Source organism: Ctenopharyngodon idella, chromosome 6, assembly GCF_019924925.1.
Source record: "Ctenopharyngodon idella isolate HZGC_01 chromosome 6, HZGC01, whole genome shotgun sequence".
In the NCBI taxonomy this organism is placed as follows: Eukaryota; Metazoa; Chordata; class Actinopteri; order Cypriniformes; family Xenocyprididae; genus Ctenopharyngodon; species Ctenopharyngodon idella.
Window position 1 is genome coordinate 13,525,110 of NC_067225.1, and position 20,956 is coordinate 13,546,065.

The 20,956-nt window shown below is 40.3% G+C and overlaps 1 protein-coding gene across 5 annotated transcripts in view; it reads right to left on the bottom strand.

Moving 5' to 3' along the window:
- si:dkey-237i9.1 (SEC14-like protein 1) overlaps positions 1–20,956 on the bottom strand; it is a 145,326-nt gene that overhangs the window by 78,669 nt on the left and 45,701 nt on the right. For 4 of the 5 annotated variants that reach the window (XM_051898098.1, XM_051898099.1, XM_051898100.1 and 1 more), the window contains exons 3-4: positions 12,693–12,842; positions 5,798–5,929 (exon numbers count right to left, since the gene is read on the bottom strand). In XM_051898098.1, the coding sequence (XP_051754058.1) occupies positions 5,798–5,929; positions 12,693–12,842 (282 nt within the window). The remainder of the gene's footprint in view (positions 1–5,797; positions 5,930–12,692; positions 12,843–20,956) is intronic. The other variant, XM_051898102.1, reaches the window with a different exon arrangement.

Below are 20,956 nucleotides of genomic sequence, written 5' to 3' on the forward strand. Positions count from 1 at the left end.
GTCTGTGAGGCAAGCAGCCGCTGAGTTTCGGTTCATTTAGCCTAAAAGACGCGCTCCAGTTCATGTGCAAGTGATCGCGCCCGTGCCTCCATGTCATGATTATATTGTCTGCTATATTTGCTTCTTATTTATTAAATCCAGGCAATTGGTTGATGAAACATTGATTAAAATTAAGATACAATTTTTACAAAACAAAATTCACTTTAAAGAAAGGCCTTCTACAAAACAAAACTTAATGAAGTGGTCAAAATCATGTCTGACCCACTCCATGTCTGCCGATATATTGTGCATCTTACGATGTATTCTATCTTACTCATGCTGTTCACTTTTCATAATCAAATAGATACATAACATAGGCCTATTTAAACATAAATATGAAACTATGTTTTCTTTAATGGCTACCAACACGTAGTACAGTACAGAGAAATTTCATGTCGTGAGCAAGAGCAGATCACAAGTCGGATCAAGAAATATTTATTTTTAGACATTTAATATTGGGGGCATTCAAGTTATTTGACATTTTAATTTTTTTTTTTTTTAAAAGTAACACAATAGTTACTTTCCCTGGTAATTAGTTACTTTTATAATGATGTAACTCAGTTACTAACTCAGTTACTATTTGTGAGAAGTAACTAGTAACTATAACTTATTACTTTTTTAAAGTAACGTGCCCAACACCTGAAATAAGTTATTGATTGCATTTGAAGCAGGAAGTTTTACTGTACATCCAATCAAATTAATGATGTTAACAAAGAAATCAGACAATGCAACAACAATTTAGAGATATCCCCGCAGTTGTGGTCTTGACTGGTCTTTAGTCTGAGACCAAGACAAGACCCAGACCAAATGTGGCCGAGACCAAGACACGACCAAGACCTTCAAAAAATTGGTCTCGAGACCAAGACCAGTCTTGAGTACTACAACACTAAATATGTGGCCACATATACAGTGCAGCCAAATACTGCCATCACACAACTGAGTGCATAATCCCATTTTGTATACAGATTTCAGCTGTTTACAACACAACAGACTCAGCTCATCCCATATGAAACAAATAATAAAAAATAATTATAATTTTTTTGTGGGGCTGAAGCTCTCACAGTAAGTACTGTTATATATATTTTTTTTTATTCTTTGCCCTTGAATTTGTTGCCTAAGGAATGTTCCCTTTCGAAAGGGAACTTCTACTCTGCGTTTGCAAATGCTATGGGGAACGTCACGTGACTCGGTGTCTGAAAGCCAACCATCTAATAACTCCAATGCCTATTGGCGAGATTTTTGACTCCGGAGGATCCGCACACCCTACGTGTACACTGTCTGGGAGAAGAACACGCACGGACAGTGCTTGAGGGTGCTGTCTGTGAGAGTTGTGAGCGTTTTCCCATGAGAACGCTCCGTTCCCGCCTGGCCCTCTTCTCAAGGGAAGAGGCGTCAACATCTGCGCCTGGTGGGTCCGGCCCTGCTCGTGCCGAGGCAGAGCCGGCGGCTGCACTCATGGGGCTCGCAAGTGGAGCTCGCTGCCAAGTTTGAGAGAGGTGTCACAGTCTCTCAACCTCTGGCGGCGGCTGGCAGGGATGAGCTTCTGGATGACGATGATGTCTTATCTCTGACATCATCGGATCCAGGAGCGAGTATTCTTCTGGCTGCTAGCCCCCGTAAGCAGGAGATGGCAATGGAGGAGGAAGAAGTTGCGACTTCTTTCTCCAAGCCTCCTTGCCCAGCATATGCCGAGTTACTGGAGGTTGTGGAGCGCGCCGCCGGCAGGCTGCAGCTGCTGTGGGAGCGCGTGAGGAAAGAGCCCGTTCGCGGCAGTTTAGACGAACGGTTTCTTTCTGACCACAACCCCGTAACACCAGTGAGCCTTCCATTCCTTCCAGATTCCAGATCAAGAAGGCATGGAAGAACCCATACTCGGCCAGAATTCATCCACATCAGCGGGGGAATTTCGCTGATGTGGAGGGATTAGGCCAGCATGGGTATGTGTCGCTGCCGCCCATTGACGAGACGTTTGCCAACTATCTTGTCACGGGCAGGGCACCGACACTGAAAGCTCCGGTTCTGCCGTCCAGACCCCTTAAACTGACATCTCGTCTGAACGGCAGAGTATATGCTGCTGCAGGTCAGGCTGGCGCGGCTTTGCACACTATGGCGGTGTTGCAAGCCTACCAGGCTGACTTGCTGAAGGACCTCGATCAGGGGCAGGGCTTGTCCCCTGATGCGGTGGCTGAGCTGCGCCGCACCACAGATCTCGCTCTCCGGGTCACCAAGCAGACGGCCGCCTCGATTGGGAGATCGATGGCGGCCATGGTGGCCACGGAGATGCATCTGTGGCTGAACATGGCGGACATCGGGGAGAAAGAGAAGGGCTCTCTCCTCGATGCCCCGGTTATGCCACCTGAACTTTTCGGCGGCTCCATTGAAGCGGTTGTTGGAAAGTTCAGGGAGGCGAAGGCACGCTCAGCAGCATACAAAAATTGCATACCGCTCAGGTCCGATCCTGGGCCCAGACAGCCGGGAGGCCCTGGCCCGTCTCGAGCCGAGGCTCAGAGGCAGGGCCAGAAGTCGAGCACCTCCTCCACCTCAGAGCAAGTCGCAGTTGTGAGTTTAACAGCTAGGTTGTAGACTGTTTTTGACCCCCTGATGCTGTTTCTCAGGTGGTAGGCCCTTATCTTCGCATAGATAAGTTATGCAGGGGTGTGCTAGGCCCCACTTTCTAGAACTTTCATGCTAAAGGAAATTATTTTCTTCTGAGCCACTTGATGTTTTGTATTTATCAAGTTTGACGTTGCTAGTTTTTAGCTCCTGTCCTCTAGGGCTTAGATCAGATCTGAGAATCTGTACAGAGAGTGTTTTTCCTTTCAAAGACAGCATGTATATCAAAGTTTGTGTTACTTTGAGTTCTAGACTTTTGCCCTACATTTGTATGTGAGCTTATTTATGCTGCCACAGGTTAGCACCTGCTCTCATAATAGCAGGCCCTTTTGCTGTAAAGTGGCCTCTATTTGAGTATATGGTGACTTATATTCCCCAGTTAAGAGTTTTTTTTGTGTCACTGAGTGCATCACCCGTTGGATTGCATACTCAGGGTAGTTAGAGACACTTTTTTGAGGAAAGTTGGTATCTAGTAGCTCCCTTTTTGGTGATCTTGTTAACAGCTATATTGCATATAACTCGGATTGTAGGCCTTATGATATTCGGCCTCCTTCTAGTTAGCAGTTGTTTTACAATGCTGTTTAACTGATCATAATATGCTCACATATTCTCACAGATTTACGCTGCCACAGGCCCTGCCACGTGTCTGTTTGAGGTAGTAGGCTTGTGTTAGCCTCCCTTAGACCATGTTGGTTTTGTTTGGTTCCCTTTAGTCACAAATATTTAGGGTACATTGCCTGTTGGAATGTGTAGCCTAGCGCAGGTCGAAGTTAGCTTCCCATAGCTATTTGGGTTAGAGCTGGTTCCCTGTAGCTTGGTTCCCTTATCGGCAGGCCCCTTCAGGACTCCTTTTTTAGTTTACATGATGGCACAGTTTGTGTTTTTTAATCTGTAAGCAGGCTAATCGCCACTTGATGCTGGAATGGAGGCCCCTTAAGGCCTCCTTTTCTAGTCGACTTGTTGGCAGGATGCCTGGGAAACCATGCCACCATCGACCACGCCCCATCGCTGACGGATAGGCCCTAACAGGCCTGTTCACGATGTTCGGCAACGTTTTTCATGTATTAATCATCTTGGAAACTTCTAATACATGGCCTTTGGGTGGTATGGTTATGGTAGCCACTTGCTGATGCCACGTGTTTACTAAGGCAGGCCTACTTCGGCCTCCGGTGTAATATGTGGAGTTCAGTCATGTACTCCTCTCGCTGTGAGAGTAACAAGGTGCTTTTACTGAGTATTGCCAGTGGCTAGCCCCTCAGGTTGATTATGGTAGTGAAACCTTACGGAAGGTTGGTTTAACCTACATCTGCCTCCCTGAGTCTGATTCTAATCTAGTTGAGCTAAGAGCCACCTAGCGCCTAGGGTGGATCTTTTGTGCTCCTGGAAACGGCCACGAGACTTACGCCGTGTGTATTAGAGGTTGCTAGGCCTATGGGCCGCCTTTTTTGAACACACTGGAGTATGTTTGGGTGTATTTCTCTTTGAGAATTATCTGTATACACTTTTGTTGGCCAGAGGCCTAAGTGATAAATCCAACCTCCTTTATGTCTGGTTGTTTATCGTCCTTGGGGCCTAAACACTGCCACGAGCTGATGCCACGTGTCTGTTGAGGTTATAGGCCCCTCCAGGCCTTCCTTAATACGTATTGGCGTACGCTGTACTCCTCTTGCTTTAAAGAGTAAAAGGTGCTTTTTACTGAGTGCACTGCTCCTTGGATTGTGTTAGGTGGATTGTCATGCGGGCACTTTGCAGCCTCTTATGCTGCCATTGAAGTCGTCTGTCTACCCCAGAAAAACAAGACAGGTGTTCAGGGTGGCCCTTAAAACCAGGCCACTTTCTGTATAAGACTTCTGTTTCCACATAACTACTATCATGCTGTAGGCCCCTCCTCGGCCTCCATGAGTATGTGCCCATTGCATGGTCTACCTGTTAGGTGAGCTTCGTACTTCCCTTTTAGGGTTACGTTTGAAATAGTGCTTAGCTCCCTAAGCTGATCATAGTGGTAGGCCTTAATTAGGCCTCCTTCTAAGATTCAGCCTCAGGCTGGTTTGTGCTCCCCTGGATCAGGGTTCTCTAGCACACAGCCTCCTCAGTGCATTAATTAAGCACTGAGTAGATCCTAGGATGAGAGGATTATACTCCTCTCAATACGAGGGTTCATAGCACTTAGCGGAGTTCTGCTCTCCAGGATGCCCGTCTCTACGCGTGGGTTTGAGTTTGTTTCTGCCTCTTTGCAGTCACTCTTACTTACTATCTTTTATGAAGAATGCGTTTTAGAGGCACTGTATTCAGACAGGATTGGCCAAGACTAAGTTTGTCTCGTGACAGACCAGGTCGGCCTCCTTGGTGGCATTGGGGGTGACTTCATTCCCCTCTATTGACTGGCCGAGGTTCCCTTCGGTTCCTTGGCCACAGTCCCTTAAAGGGATCGCTTTCTCTTCGGAAAAGCTGGTTCCAGACGCCTTAGCAGCTTCTGTAGGACCTCTGAGGAAGGCCTTCTTGAAGTTCAGCTTGGGCTGTTGGCCAAGGGGAATTCTGTCACTGACAGCCTGGTGTGACCCGAGGGGGAGTTGCCAAGCAGTTCTCTAACTGCTCTGGAGCCTTTGTCTCAGCCATATTTCTTGGCAGGCACTCTCCTCAAGCATGGCGGCGTGGGTATATCGTTCCCCATAGCGTTTGCAAGCGCAGAGTATAACTTCCCTTTCGAAAGGGAAGGTCTCAAGTTACGTATGTAACCATGGTTACCTGAGAACAGGGAACGAGACTCTGTGTTTCCTTGCCATGCTTCGGGCTGCCTGCTGAACAGTCCCTCAAGATGACGGATAATGACTGCTTCCCCAGGCGCGCCTTTTATACTTCCGGGTCACGCCGTATGACGTCATAGGCTGTCGCCGGCTAATAGGCATTGGAGTTATTGGATAGCTGGCTTTCAGACACCGAGTCACGTGATGTTCCCCATAGCATTTGCAAACGCAGAGTCTCGTTCCCTGTTCTCAGGGAATCATGGTTACATATGTAACCTGAGACGTTTTTAATCTATATCAGGGTACCAAATGTGGGTGTCCATTCATGTTATACAACCAAATTAAAGTTTCTAATGACATGCTTAACAGCACATCTGAGATGTGAGGGTGATTTTTCTCACCGAGTAACAGCAAAGTTCATGGATTATGACTCTGTTGGAGAAGGTTTCATTGTGGGATTCAATATGAAGAGTTCTTTCACTGTGGTTCAGGGAGTTCTTCTGAATGAAGTAGACATAGTCCACACCTGCAATCTAAACACACACAGAATTTATCAGTTTATTACAAAACAGAGTGAACATATGATCATGTTTACTCGCATCTTACATCACTTACCCTAACCTTTACAGAAAGTCAAAGCAAAGCAAAGTCCAGAAACTTTAGGCAATATAGACAAAAATCACAATAAAAACATGAGGGAGAAATGAGACAGGGCTCTAGACTCATTCTTCGCACAGGTGCGACTTAGTCGCACCTTTTTTTTGTATTAATCACAATGACCTTGCATGTTGATGAACCGTTCTCTTAATTTGTATATGAGGGTTTGCATTGCTATAAAGATTGACAGTGACTAAAACTTAATATTTGCAAAATATTTTAATCTGAACATTGTTTCCAACAAGCATAAATTTAAAAGAAAGCATTACTAAAATATTATCATATATAACATATATAACATAAGTATTATTGCCATGGGTGAATCAATCGAACCAAGCAATGGCTTAAAGGATCAGTCCACTTTCAAATAAAAATTTACTGATAATTTACTTACCCCCATGTCATCCAAGATGTCCATGTCCTTCTTTCTTCAGTCGAAAAGAAATTAAGGTTTTTGATGAAAACATTCCAGGATTATTCTCCTTATAGTGGACTTCAATGGACTGCAAACGGTTGAAGGTCAAAATTAGTTTTAGTGCAGCTTCAAAGTAGAGGTCGACCGATATATCGGTCGGCCGATATATCGGGCCGATATTTGTCTTTTTTTAATACATCGGCATCGGCCGATATCCTTGTTTAGTAGCGCCGATTTAAAGCCAGGCACGTCCGCGGGCAGCCCTGTGTTATTGGTGCGGTGGAATGTGCTGCTGCCACCGCATGTGAATTGAAACTTGATTCAACAACAGTCCTGGGAGATAAAGGTAGCCTAAGGCTTAAATTCTGATATTTCAAAGTCCTATGGCCATATATTTACTATATATTACTAATAAACTATGAAGTGTTGCTTCACTTAGTGAAAGAAACAACGGATAGCATAGAACCGTCGGGAACTGGCATAATGCTACAGCTGGTTGAAGGTTCGCTTACTTGTAGTTAACTTTAAGGACTGTAGTCCAAAACTACCAGCAGCTTGCTTGCTAACATATTAGCCCCAATGTTATAAGTTCTGTTTTATTTTTCCTGTATCGGAGTCGGAGAATTTCACTCTGTGCTTGGGGTGGAGAAGGCGGCAGCTCTGACAAACACTGCAGCGTGATTGAGGGCTACGTTACTCCGACAAATATTGGCAATATTAAGAGGATTTGGCATTTCCAATTAATGTAAGCATGTTACATTCTTCTAGTCTATTATTATTACTATTAGGTAAGCTACTTTTGTTTTTAAATTAATATTATAATAAATTTGCCCCACAATAATTTCACAGCGCATCACCGCATAACTGACGTGCTGTGAGGATAATAAAAGATTAGGCTATCAGCTCCTCTTTGAAAATGTTTTAAACTTTTTTTAGGTCTATTATACAATGAATTAGACCTATAATTAAAATTATTAACAGTCTATAATATTTCCTAACACTGCAGTCATAAATGAAAATTAAGAGCAGCTTTAGGCTACTTCACCAACAAAAAAAAAGCTGTTTAACACGAAATACTATTCTTCTCATTTTTTTTCACTATATGTACGGGCAACAAGAGAAATTATGGAATAAATTAAGACAGTTATATACCGTTATCAGCATATTATGTTGAAATTCGTCTCTGAGAGAAAATGCTCCGTTAATGCAGCGGCAGACAGCTCCGTCACTTTTACTTTCACTTTGAATACTGACCGAGGTTAAGCTTTTACCGGCATAACTTTTCCGCAAAGTTTGCACGTTGCTTCTTGTGTGATATCCATTGGCTCCCCTTCTTGGTTGAACCTTCCTTCGGGGGGCCTCGGACTTTCGGCTCGCGGGGCGGCCCCGCGGATTTGCGCTACGCCACTGCGCAAAAGTGTATGACATTTGTTCGGAAGCATGATTTGATGCAGATAATAGCCGGGTTTCCATCCAACTTTGCATTAATGAAAATTCAGCTCAAGAATATGCGCATCTGCGTGTGTTTCCATCAACTGTGTAATGCGAATAAAAATGGACATCAGCCTAATGTGATGTGTTCCGACCAATGACTATATATGTCGCACAGTTATTATCCTCATTAAACCTGTCTAACGTTAACCGTCAAGAATGTCAGAAATCACTAAGAGTTTAGCACTGTCCTTGCATACAAGGCTGTGCAACATGACAAAAGTTTTTAATTGATTTTTATTTATAAAGTTGTATTTATTTTATTTAAATGTATATTTAAGTTTACATTTATGTTCCAACAAACTTGAAAAATTCAGCTTGATAAATGCTCTAAAACTTTTATGTAAATCAATTCAGTGTTCAATAAATGATGTTAAGTTTAGAAATGTTGTGCATCCACTTATTATTAGTGTGACATTTTAGCATGCAAATGAAGGGGAAAACTTCAAGATATCGGCCCTAAAAATCGGCAGCACATATCGGCCATCGGCTGACCCTGACCTCTAAACATCGGCATCGGTTATAGAAAAACCCATATCGGTCGATCTCTACTTCAAAGGGCTTTAAACGATACCAGACGAGGAATAAGGGTCTTATCTAGCGAAACGATTGGTCATTTTCTTAAAAAAACAAAAAAAAACAAATGTATATGCTTTATAAACACAAATGATCGCATTGCAAGTGCTTCGCCATTCCGCCTTCCGTATTCTTCAAAAAGCTTACGCAATATGTCCAACGCCTTCCGTATTCAACTTACGGAACGAACGCGGCGCCAGTTCCGTTTTTTCCATAAGTAGAACAGGGAAGGCATTGGACATACAGCGTAAGTTTTCTGAAGAATACGGAAGGCGTAATGGCGAAGCACTTGCAAGGCGATCATTTGTGTTTATAAAGCATATACATTTGTATTTTTTTTAAGAAAATGACCGATCGTTTCGCTAGATAAGACCCTTATTCCTCATCTGGTATCGTTTAAAGCCCTTTGAAGCGGCACTAAAACTAATTTTGACCTTCAACTGTTTGGAGTCCATTGAAGTCCACTATAAGGAGAATAATCCACGAATGTTTTCATCAAAAACCTTAATTTCTTTTCCATTGAAGAAAGAAGGACATGGACATTTCAAAATAAACACCCAGTGCAGACTCATGTGGGATAGCAAAAACACAACAATAAGCAGAATTAAACTGGACAAAGCAAACATTTAACTTACCCATTTTAGAACACAAAATATTCGAGAAAAACAATGTAGGACAGGCAAATCACGTGGTCTCGCGAATCCTGTCGCTTCACTCCTAAAATGCTCCTGGTGTGAGTTGGCACCGCCTACAGGACGGAACAAAACCTCGCCAGAGTCGTGACGTGATGTGTCGCAGTGACGTGTCGCAGACGTGTGCAGTGTAAACAAGGCTTTACCCGCGCAGTGTAAACAAGGCTTTACCCATGGGCACAGAAAAAAATACGCACCTCATACGCACTGCAAATGGAGTATGTGTGAAACGGGCGTTAGCCTACTAAATTTTCCTTGTGTAAATTTTTTCAGTGTGTTCTGCACCGTTGGCTCTAGTCGGACACTGTCAGTTTTTTTTCGGCCGATTCAACATGTAGAATCGGCGTCGGGCGAGAGAGAAAACTCTGATAGGCTGTTCAGTTTAGTGAACGAGTCAAAGAGCAAAAATCATAGCAAAACAGTGAGCAAACAAGTCAAGGTGGTACAGACATAAGGCTGTTCTAATTTTACGTCAATGTACCTGAGTGTTCCTGGGTGAATGTTTAATAGGTGAGCCGAGTGGAATATAGAAAGGGATCAGCATGAACGATATTCAAAACGGTAAGCATGCACTGCTTTGTTTACGGTTTGCGTATCTGCTTTACGGAGCTTAACTTGTTGACTCCTCCTGGATACTGCCATCTGTCAAAACCACATCTCACTAGCAGAGGCGGTGGCCTGGCAGCTGTGATTAAGAACAACTATAAGACTATCAACATCGACTTTGATGCTGTTGTTAGCTTTGAATATCTGTCATTTAGAATTGCTGGTCCCACAACACTCTTGATATTGCTGATCTACAGACCCCCTAAACATGCAAACTTTGTCTCTGACCTCTCTGAATTGCTGAATTTTGCCTGTGCTCAATATAACAATATTATTATGCTCTGTGATTTTTGAACATTCATGTGGATTCTGATTGTACTTCTGCTAAGGACTTTATGGCTTTACTGGACTATTTTGATTTAACACAGCACATTGATTTTCTTACACACTATCATTCTCATAACCTTGATTAATCTGCTCTGTTGACATTAATAATGTTTGTGTCCAAGGTCTCGAAGTTGGCATATCTGACCATAAACTCACTGACTTTAATTTTTCTCTCCCCCTTGCTAAACCTAAAATCAAATCTACAATATCTTATCGAAACCTGAAAAACAAACACTGACAATTTCTTTACTGCTAGAGATTCTCTCATTATATAACGAAGCTACATCTAATGTCTTGGAGGCTCTGGCCCCTTTTACAGACCAGAACTGTCCCCTCAGCTCATTCTTCCACTTGGATCACTCCGGAGCTCAGATTAATTAAAGCGAAGGGTAGGCGTCTTGAACGCCTCTATAAGAAGAATCATCTTCTTGTTCATGCTACCCTCTACTCTGAATTCATATAGCAATATAAAAAAGCACTCAACACTGCACGCACTACTCACTTGTCCACTGTTATTAGAGCAAAGTGTAAACCCAGGACCCCATTTTCTGAGATCAACAAATTGTTAAACCACCATCTCCACTTCTTAATGGTTCTTCTGACATTTTTTTTTTTTTTTTTTTTTTACACACAAAATTGACAATATCTATCAATCATTTTCTTCTTTTGTTCCTCCAGAAACTTCTACTTCCCAGATACTCTACCCACTCTCTAACTTTACACTCACCAATACATCTGTGGTTGAACAGTTGACTAACTGCTCTACCTGCAAGCTAGATCCTTTATCAACATCTACTCAAAAACTTTCTCCCTTCCATCATTATACCTATTACTCACATGAAAAATAGTTCCCTTATGACTGGTTATGTACCGCTTGGACTGAAAATAGCCATGATCACCCCTGTATTTAAAAAAACCTGGCCTTGATGACACATTCCTGAGTAACTTTAGACCAACCTTCTTTTTTGTCTAAAGTCCTAGAAAAGGTGGTCGCCACACAACTACAGACTCACCTGGACAAAAATAATCTGCATGAACCATTTCAGTCCGGATTTTGCCCTCTCCACAGTACAGAGACTGCTCTTCTAAGAGCAGTGAATAACCTCCTCCTCGCCTCTGATTCTGGTCCTCTTGGACCTGAGCGTAGCTTTTGATACTGTTTGCCATTCTATACTCGTTTGTCTGAGATCACCATTACAGAAACAGTCTTAATGCCGAAGTTCATATCTCTCAGACAGGCAACAGTTCATTAGCATTGACAAATTCAAATCTTGTTCCGTCACTTTTTCCCATGGAGTGCCTCAAGGATCTGTCCTCGGTCCACTTTTATTTTTAATCTACATACTTCCTCTGGGTCAGATCATCCGGCGCCATGGCTTTAATTTCCACAGTTACGCTGATGATTTGCAAATCTATTTTGCTGTACAGCCCAAATCTGTTTTTCCTCCCTCTTCTTTAACATCTTGTTTGCACGATCTTAAAGTATGACACATACTTACTTACATAAACATGAAATTCTGTTAGTAGGTCCTAAATCCCTTATTTCCTCCCAACTTGACTACTCTATTAACATTGACGAAGTTATAGTCCATCCCTCTTTCACTATACGCAACCTTGGTGTATTGTCTGATTCTATGTTAAGTTTTGAACCCCATATCAATCAGCTTGTCAAGTCCTGTTTCTTCAATCTTCACAATATTGTCCACTTACGAACCTCACTAAATTTCAAAGATGCTGAAACTGTTGTTTATGTTTTTATAACTTCACATCTCTTTGTTTTATGGCCTACCCAAAAAAGTCCTAATTCACTTGCAGCTAATTTAAGATTCAGCTGTTCTGGCCCTCACATTTACCTTCTAAGCTACCAAACTACCACAAAACCTTTGTGTTTTCTCTTCACTTCAGACCTTTAAAACTGCTCTCAAAACTCACTTATTATATATACAATATGTTTTGTTGATTGTTTGCCTCAATTTTTCAGCTCTATGCTTGCTTTTGTAACTTCTCTTGTATATTATACTATCTCTGTCTGCTCCATTTGGTTGATCATGTGTTGTATACTGACTGTATACTTGTATATATTTGTGTTCATGTTATCTATCAACTTTATGTAAAGCGTCCTTGGGTCAACGGTTAACGGTTAACGGTTGGTTAATGAGTGTCGGTTGTCGGTCATGAAAATTAACCGAAATTAACATCCCTAGTAGCATACTTGTACATCACTAATTAAGGAATAAAGAGAGGAACACAGACCGCTTCATATTTGTGCTATATCATCTATGGCCGCGCATGTATATAATTGATGAACGCACAGCCGGGGAAAGTGCAGGTAGGTAGGGGCGAATCAAACCTGATTGATTAAGGAAGTACATGTACCAGCCAAATACCAAAACAACCTGAACATTGTGCACTCTCACCAATGCGATCATGTGAAATTTTAACTCGCACATTATCAAAAAATGATTGCATTTTGCAACCATTTTGGTTGCAGCCTAGAGCCCTGTGAGAGCAAGGAAAGGGACTTTATTTTACCCGTTTGAGGAGTCGTGGTGCATCCACGTCTAGTTTACACCTTCTCTCAATCTTATGAATGGATCCATCCTCACTGTTCTCCTCATTGATCACATCACTGTCCACAAACATGGGAATAAGATGACAAGTGGGAAACCTCCTCTCATATGCCTAAAGAAAAGACAAGAAGAAGAGTTGATGAAAACTCACTAGATTTTCTGTATGGAAGAAAACATGCATGAGCACAGAGTCACTGAGGGCAACATGTTGTGAAGACAGACAATCAGATATGTGGTATCACTAGTGCGCACAATGGCATGATATTTGTGAAGAAAGAAATTCATACAAGTTTGGAACAACTTGAATGTGAGTAAATGATTACAAAATTTTCATTTTTGAGTGAACTATCCCTTTAAGTTTAAAGTAGTTTTAAAGGCTCAAAGTTTTAAGGTTTTCAGTCTCTCAGACAGATAGTTTGCTATGTGAATGCTAGGGCGTCCTGTGGCAGCAAGGGCATTGCTAGGCGTTTGCTGTGCTGGGTGGTTGCAATGTGTTTTTTTTTTTACTTAAAAAAAAAAAAAAAAAAAAAAAAAAGACAACTGTGTCATTATTCAGCTGAAGTCAGTTCAGCGTTGTTGATTCAGTTCAGTTCAGCTTCAAAAACAGTGGTGGTGTCATCATCCAACTCAATTCATTTCAATTTTTGTTCTCATCTAATAGTATCAGTGCAGTCAAATCAATAATATTACTGAATATTAAGTGTCCCCATCTAAGCAAGCCAAAGACGACAATGGCAAGGAACCCAAAGTCAATAAGATGAAAAAATGGAGAATAAACCTTGGGAAAAACATAAACCTTGGCCAAACAAACACACATGGTGTGATTTGTGATTTCAGGCTGCATCACATGTCAGTTTTTAGATTGATATTAAAAATATTTCATCCAGCTCCTTCTGCTTGAGGATTGTGATGCATCTTGCTACGCTTTTGTACCTCAATGAAGTTGGCACCCCTTAAAATGAAATAATCAACAAAACTATTCAATTCGTTTGTGCTACAATTTGTGATTTGTGCCGCAAAAATGAACATTTGTACTGATTTGGTGTTTGAAATATTGAACATTATTTTTTTGGTTGTGTGGCATCACTCTCTATCCCTGATGTTTGTCTGTGCTTGATTTGTGCCATTAAAATGAACACGCCCTCCTTAAAAATAACAAATACATTCCTGGGCAGTGACGTCACACTCGCTACCATTTGCTATCCAAACTGCTGTTTGTTCGTGCTCAGTTGTGCCTTAAAAGAAACCCTGTAACTATGACCCCTTTCTTAAATATAACGAACAATCCAACTCTTCACTCCATATCTAAAACACTCCGAAACCAAGCCATTTGTTTGCGCTCGATTTGTGCCATTCAAATGAACATTGTATTTATCCCCCCTTTCTTAAAAAAAAAAACAATATAGGCTGGTTTGGGGCAGTCTCCACTAACGACTTCAGATTTTTTTAAAGTCGACATATTTGTGATGCAAGTCAAGTCGACTAGTCGCTGATGACGTCATTAATGAACAAATAAGCCTGAACCTTAAGCTGACAGCTGAGACTCGAATGCATTGCCTTGTGCACAGCTATGGCATATGACACAGCGCTGCCCACATGGCTATTGCTCCTACATAACAGCTCATTTTTATCAGTTCTTGTCTTTGGGTCGTTATATTTCGCACAGATTTCTGCTCATTCTAAATCAGATACAGATAAAGTAGCACCGTAAGGATATGAATTCATTCTATCTGGCAACATCTCTCTACTAATAGTGAAGCAGTGGGTTTTAATTACTAAGAAATATATGCTAGAACTTTTCAGCTTCTAAGCTATTTTATTGAGAAATCACAGAACAGTGTTGACAATACATTTCCTCGCTACTGAATGATTCTGTGTGTGCGATCTGCATGTGATGTACGAGTCTGCGAGCTACACTGTATGTGTGCGTGTTACGGTGCAGCATGCATTAATCTAGAACGACGATTAATTTAGAACTTATCTGTACAATAAGCTGTTTAAAATGTGCATTCTCCTGTTCAATTTCGAGCATCCAGGTGGTATAAATAGGTCTTGTGGAGCGCTCTCAGAGTTTGCATTTATTTGTCATTTTGGAAACGGAGCGTAAATGTGGACTTCAAAGATATCTTATGCTGTTGCGGCCTCTATAGGACCAGACATTAGTCAATGTCAAGCTCAAGCATCATGGCAGAGTGCACTAGTCGGTGCAACCCCTAGTCTCCACCCCATGCCGTCCAAATTGCTCCAAACCGGTGCAGTTCATTTGTGCTAGATTTGTTACGGTTCAAAGAAACTCTAGCTGTAACTAAAATAAATTATTAAAAATATTTAACAACAACAAAACATTTAAAAACAGTTACGTCACTCCTCACCCCATGTAGTGTAAATAGTTATCAGTGCGGTTCGTTTGTGCTCGATTTGTGCCATTAAATCAAACACTGTACTTATTTCCCCTCAGAAATAACATAATTTGAGACAGTTATGTCAGTCACCATCCCATACCGTCCAAAAAAAAAAAAAAAAAAAAAAAGCACATGGCCATGCCGGTTGACATTTTAACCCATCTAGTTATATGCAAAGCAATGTACATTTCATTTTATTAAAAAAATTTAGATTTTAATCAAACACACCCTGGCTGTCCTTCATGCATCTTCATCAGTGAAAGATAAAATGCTGCAACTAATATCTTGTGGAATTGTTTATGCTCACACTATTTCATCATCAGCAATATGCATAATGCAATACACATTTAGTAAGAAAACTAAAATGGATGTGTGACAAGGCTGTCAAAATGTAAAAAAATATATATAAGAGAGACAACCTGTGGCAGTCAGGATGAGGCCGAGAGCCGTGAGAGCAGGGCGAGAGCCACCGGCCTCGAGTCTTACGGAAGGCGATCTGGATGAATAAAAGGAGTGACGACAGTGCAAGACAAGAGAGGACCAGGCCTGGACTATTTATGTTTTGTTTATGTGTGTGTGACTGTGAGTGGCTGCCGCTTTTACTTTCTTTTGTGTTTGTTTTTTTGATTATTAAAGTGCATAAAACTTTTCGCCGGTTCCTGCCTGTGCCTTCCCTTATCAACATACTTTGCTACATAACCATTTAAGATCAAAAGTTCATTGACCAAACAGTTTACATTTGAAAAAGGAAAGAGGGTTCAAAAAAGAAGTCCACATTTCAAATGCAAGCAGCATTAACGGGGCCAAGCACAAAGAAGGCACAACAAGCCAGCCAACATGGCTGTGAGCACCAGACCAACTGCAACAGTGAGCAATTAAAGACATATTAAGGTCATTTTAGGCAAAAGAGCTGAAAAATCACAAATACAGTAAAAAATAAAGATTTACTGGTTTATCACTTTTGACCAATAGGTGGCGCTGTGACCAAATTAATATGGTATGGTCAGAGTGATGTGACAATGACAGTCATAAAGTTTGGTGTCAATATGTCAATATATGATTCAGCCTCAAGAGTAATTTTGGCATCAAGCCTCTAATTCGTTGCTGTGGTATATGAATACAGTTTCGTCTATCAACACGAAATCCGTAACTTTTTACCAACACGGTCTGAAGATGATACGATTCGATTTTGGTAAAAATTGGACCAACAGTCTAGGAGAAGTTCGAAAAAGTATGTTTTTAAAGAAAATCAAACTGGCGGACAGCATTTTATATCATAATACTGTATTGCAGTTAATGGAAATTTCGTGTTTTGTTCAATTATAGCGCCACCAAGAGGCACAATCCCACCATTTGTTTTATGTGTCCTCAGAGTGAGCCCATACACGTGTGTGTCAAATTTGGTAAAATTGTCTCATTTCGTTTTGGAGTTATAAACATTTATATGAATGAGAACATAAAAAAAAAATGACCCATGGATGACTTTGTTTTGATTTTTTTGCTACTTCTTATCAAAATTTTGACATTTGGACATTAATGTTTAGTTAACCAGCTAAGGTTCCGTGTTTCCTACGGTGGTTTCATCTCAATCGGAGAAACGGTTTCGTAGATATTCGCAAAAGTTTAAGCACTAAATCACCACTTTGCACAAACCATAAGGCGAAACCTAGCATGTTTGGTATCACTGGACTCGGCAAGGATTCAGGAGTCCAAACAGATAACTCCTGTGAAAATAAGTCAACCACACCCAACGTTATAAACATTTGAATATTTGATTTTACCACTAGGTGACGCTGGCTTGAAACTTCTCAGACTCCTTCAGGGCATAGTGCTGATGACCCATACCGAGTTTCGTAACAATACGCTAATGCGTTCATAAAATACAGCATTTTAGCATAAAATTCAAAATGGCTGACACCCAAAATGGCTGATATGGGAAAACTGGATATCATTCGACACAGCATGATGCCCCGAATCTGACGAGACTGCATTTATGAATTTTGGACAAACCATTCAAAAGTTATAAGCAACAAAGGCCATTTTTCTTATCTCCATACCAGTAGGTGGCGTTGCGCAGAAACTCAGCATGTAGTCTCTGGTCATGCTTGGAATGACATGTAGCAAGTTTGTTCTAAATATGATAAAGCATTGCAGAGCTATAGCCTTAAGTCCAATTTGGGGTGTTCTACGTTAAATTAATTTGAGTGTATTCAAGAACGATTGGGTTAATAAAGCTTTTAATAACTTTTAGCCAGCATGGTCTGAATATGATCTGATTTGATTTTCATGGAAATCGAATGAAGCGTCTAGGACAAGTTCGAAAAAGTAGCTTTTTCGCATAATTCAACATGGCGGACAAATTATCATGATGCAAAATGACGTCATAAGGTGCAATCGAATCGGCATGAGCCAAGGAATCAGAGGAGAAAAGAATTTTGTTTCTAGCCATTACAGTTCAAAAGTTATTAGCACAAACGTAAGTGCAAATTTGGACTGTTGGTGGCGCTAGAGGGATTGAGACTCCAAATTTGCTATGTTGACATTTCAGACTATCCTCTATCAGCATGCCAAATTTCACAACTTTCCCGCAAGCGGTTCTATGGGCTGCCATAGACTCCCAGAGCGGAAGAAGAAGAATAATAAGAACGACAACGATTACAATAGGTGCCTACGCACCTTTGGTGCTTGGCCCCTAAAAACAATACACACAAAAGGATACACTGTACAAAGTGAGCTGCAATTGTTACACGCTCTAATACTGTTCATTTTGGGCCCACACTTGTCAGGTTCGCCGGTCATAAATGGCCGTGTACCATGGATGTAGCATTTCTTTTTGAATGAAATGAATCAACAATATTCTTCCATAATATTTTTTTCATTAATTTTTGTATTTTGAGGGCATTTCATAGCACTTTAACAATATTTATCAATATATTGAGACCCATTTAATGCATAAAAAACTATTTATTAGGGCCCGAGCCCTGAAAGGGCAAAGGCCCTAATTGGTTTCCTTAGGATTATTAGGGCCCAAGCCCCAAAGGGGCGAAGGACCTATTGTTTTGCTAAGGATTTTTTTTTTTTTTCCTGACTTCTCTGCCATTTTTGGGGCCCTTACCATGCTCAAAAAATTTTGAAACTTTGCACACACATCAGAACCGTCGGCCATTAGGTCTAGGCACAAGTTGACATAGGGTGGTCATGGGGGGGCTCTGCAGTGGTCCCTTTTATATGGTCATTTTTGAGGGCCTCTGTAGTGCACCGCTTTTCACATACTCTAATCAAAAACTTCATACACTTATAGATCTCATCGAGCCGAACAACTTCCTAACTATGTGTCATTAGCTCCGCCCAAAAGGAAGTCGGCAATTATGGGTTGTTTGAAAAATGCATGCTCTGGAACTTGATATACTCCTCCTAGACGATTCTTCCGATCACCTCCAAACTCGGTCAGCATGAAGTCAAGACTAAATTGCGAGCGGATTTTTTATATCTCAAACGGTTTGGCCGTGGCGTTGAAACAGGAAGTGTGCCATAACTTCTGCATACATTGACTAAATTTGATCAAACTTTAGCTGCGTGTTCATTGTAGAGGCTGTTCACATTGATGTAAATATTGTGAGTCAAAGTCATAGCACCACCAACTGGCAGCAGGAGGTAACTTTCAAAAATGCTCTGAAATCACCCTCTTATTTTTACCCAATTTGCTACTTCGTCATAATATTATCAACACAGACCTGTGAAAGTACTCTTGATATCTTAAACACTGTTGCCATGGCAACAGATTAAACTTTAATAATCTATTTGGAAACTTGGTACATATATTGTTGTCATCGAGCCAGACAACTTTCTAATTTACAGGCATTAGCTCTGACCAACAGGAAGTCAGTTATTTTGGTTTGAATGTTGACTTTTTTTTTTTTTTTTTTTTTTGAAAAATCAGGCTCTGAATTTTTAACTTCTACAGGATTCATACGATTCACACCAAACTTTCTGAACATGATGACATGTTTTTGAAAATGTAAAAATTCAGAAAGTTTTCTGTGATGAGCAGGTTTAGGGGTAGAATTAGGAGATAGAATATATAGTTTGTACAGTAAAAAAAAAATCATGTCTATGGAAAGTCCCCACAAAACATGAAAACTCAACGTGTATGTGTGTATGTTTTTTTGCATTGTGACTTAATTGTAGATTTTACTAACAAAAACAGTACTATCACCATGTTTCATACCATTGCGATTAAAAAAATTTAAAAATAAAATAAAAACTAGGGCTGTCAAGCAATTAAAATTTAATTCTAATATCTAATTAATTATATCACGATGCGATTAATTAATCTAACTAATCGCAAATTAATCGCACGTCAAATTTGGCTGAGAAATTACCCCCAAAAGATTATTTGAAGTCATTATTGTGCAAACCATCAAATAAACATTACAAAACGTAGATTCAGAAAGAAATAATTTTATTTGATTCAACAGAATTTATTACACAAACTTTTGGACCATGAAGTTGAGTAAATGATGACTGAATTTTCATTTTTTGGGTGAACTATATATTAATATTTTTATTAATATGGAATATATATATATATATATATATATATATATATATGTGTGTGTGTGTGTGTGTATGTATATATGTATGTATATATGTATATATATATATATATATATATATATATATATATATATATATATATACACACACACATATATATACACACACACATATATACATACATACATACACACACACACACACACACACACACACACACACACACACACACACACACACACACACACAGGTGCTGGTCATATAATTAGAATATCATCAAAAAGTTGATTTATTTCACTAATTCCATTCAAAAAGTGAAACTTGTATATTATATTCATTCATTACACACAGACTGATATATATATATAAATTAGAATATTGTGAAAAGGTTCAATATTGAAGACACCTGGTGCCACACTCTAATCAGCTAATTAACTCAAAACACCTGCAAAGGCCTTTAAATGGTCTCTCAGTCTAGTTCTGTAGGCTACACAATCATGGGGAAGACTGCTGACTTAACAGTTGTCCAAAAAACGACCACTGACACCTTGCACAAGGAGGGCAAGACACAAAAGGTCATTGCAAAAGAGGCTGGCTGTTCACAGAGCTCTGTGTCCAAGCACATTAATAGAGAGGGAAGTAAGGGAAGGAAAAGATGTGGTAGAAAAAAAGTGTACAAGCAATAGGGATAACCGCACCCTGGAGAGGATTGTGAAACAAAACCCATGCAAAAATGTGGGGGAGATTCACAAAGAGTGGACTGCAGCTAGAGTCAGTGCTTCAAGAACCACTATGCACAGACGTATACAAGACATGGGTTTCAGCTTCGTATGGGTGGGTGAGGTAGGCTTAGGGAGGTAAAGTTGGGATTGTGGGATCATGAGAGAAACAGGATAGGTGCTTCTGTCAGGACACTATGATCCACAAGATGCTGGGATTCCAACTGAAAGCCATACTTAACATACAAGTTGTTATCTAAATTCACACAGGTGAGAATACTGACACAGAATAAATTGGGTTGTGTGTCTAAAACAAAAAAATGTTTCAATTCAATTGACCCCTTGTTTCAATTCTAATTTTTAGGTGATGCACTGAAATGAAAATTTTGGGTCAAAACAGAAAATTCAGGATGTTCTTGGCCAAAAACTGAAACCAAAAATAATAAATTAATAATCAATTCACCAAGCAAGATTATTTATTAGTCAACACTCAATTAGCTAAAACAGAGTTGTACAAACATTTAAGGCAGTTTCTATATAACGTTTTT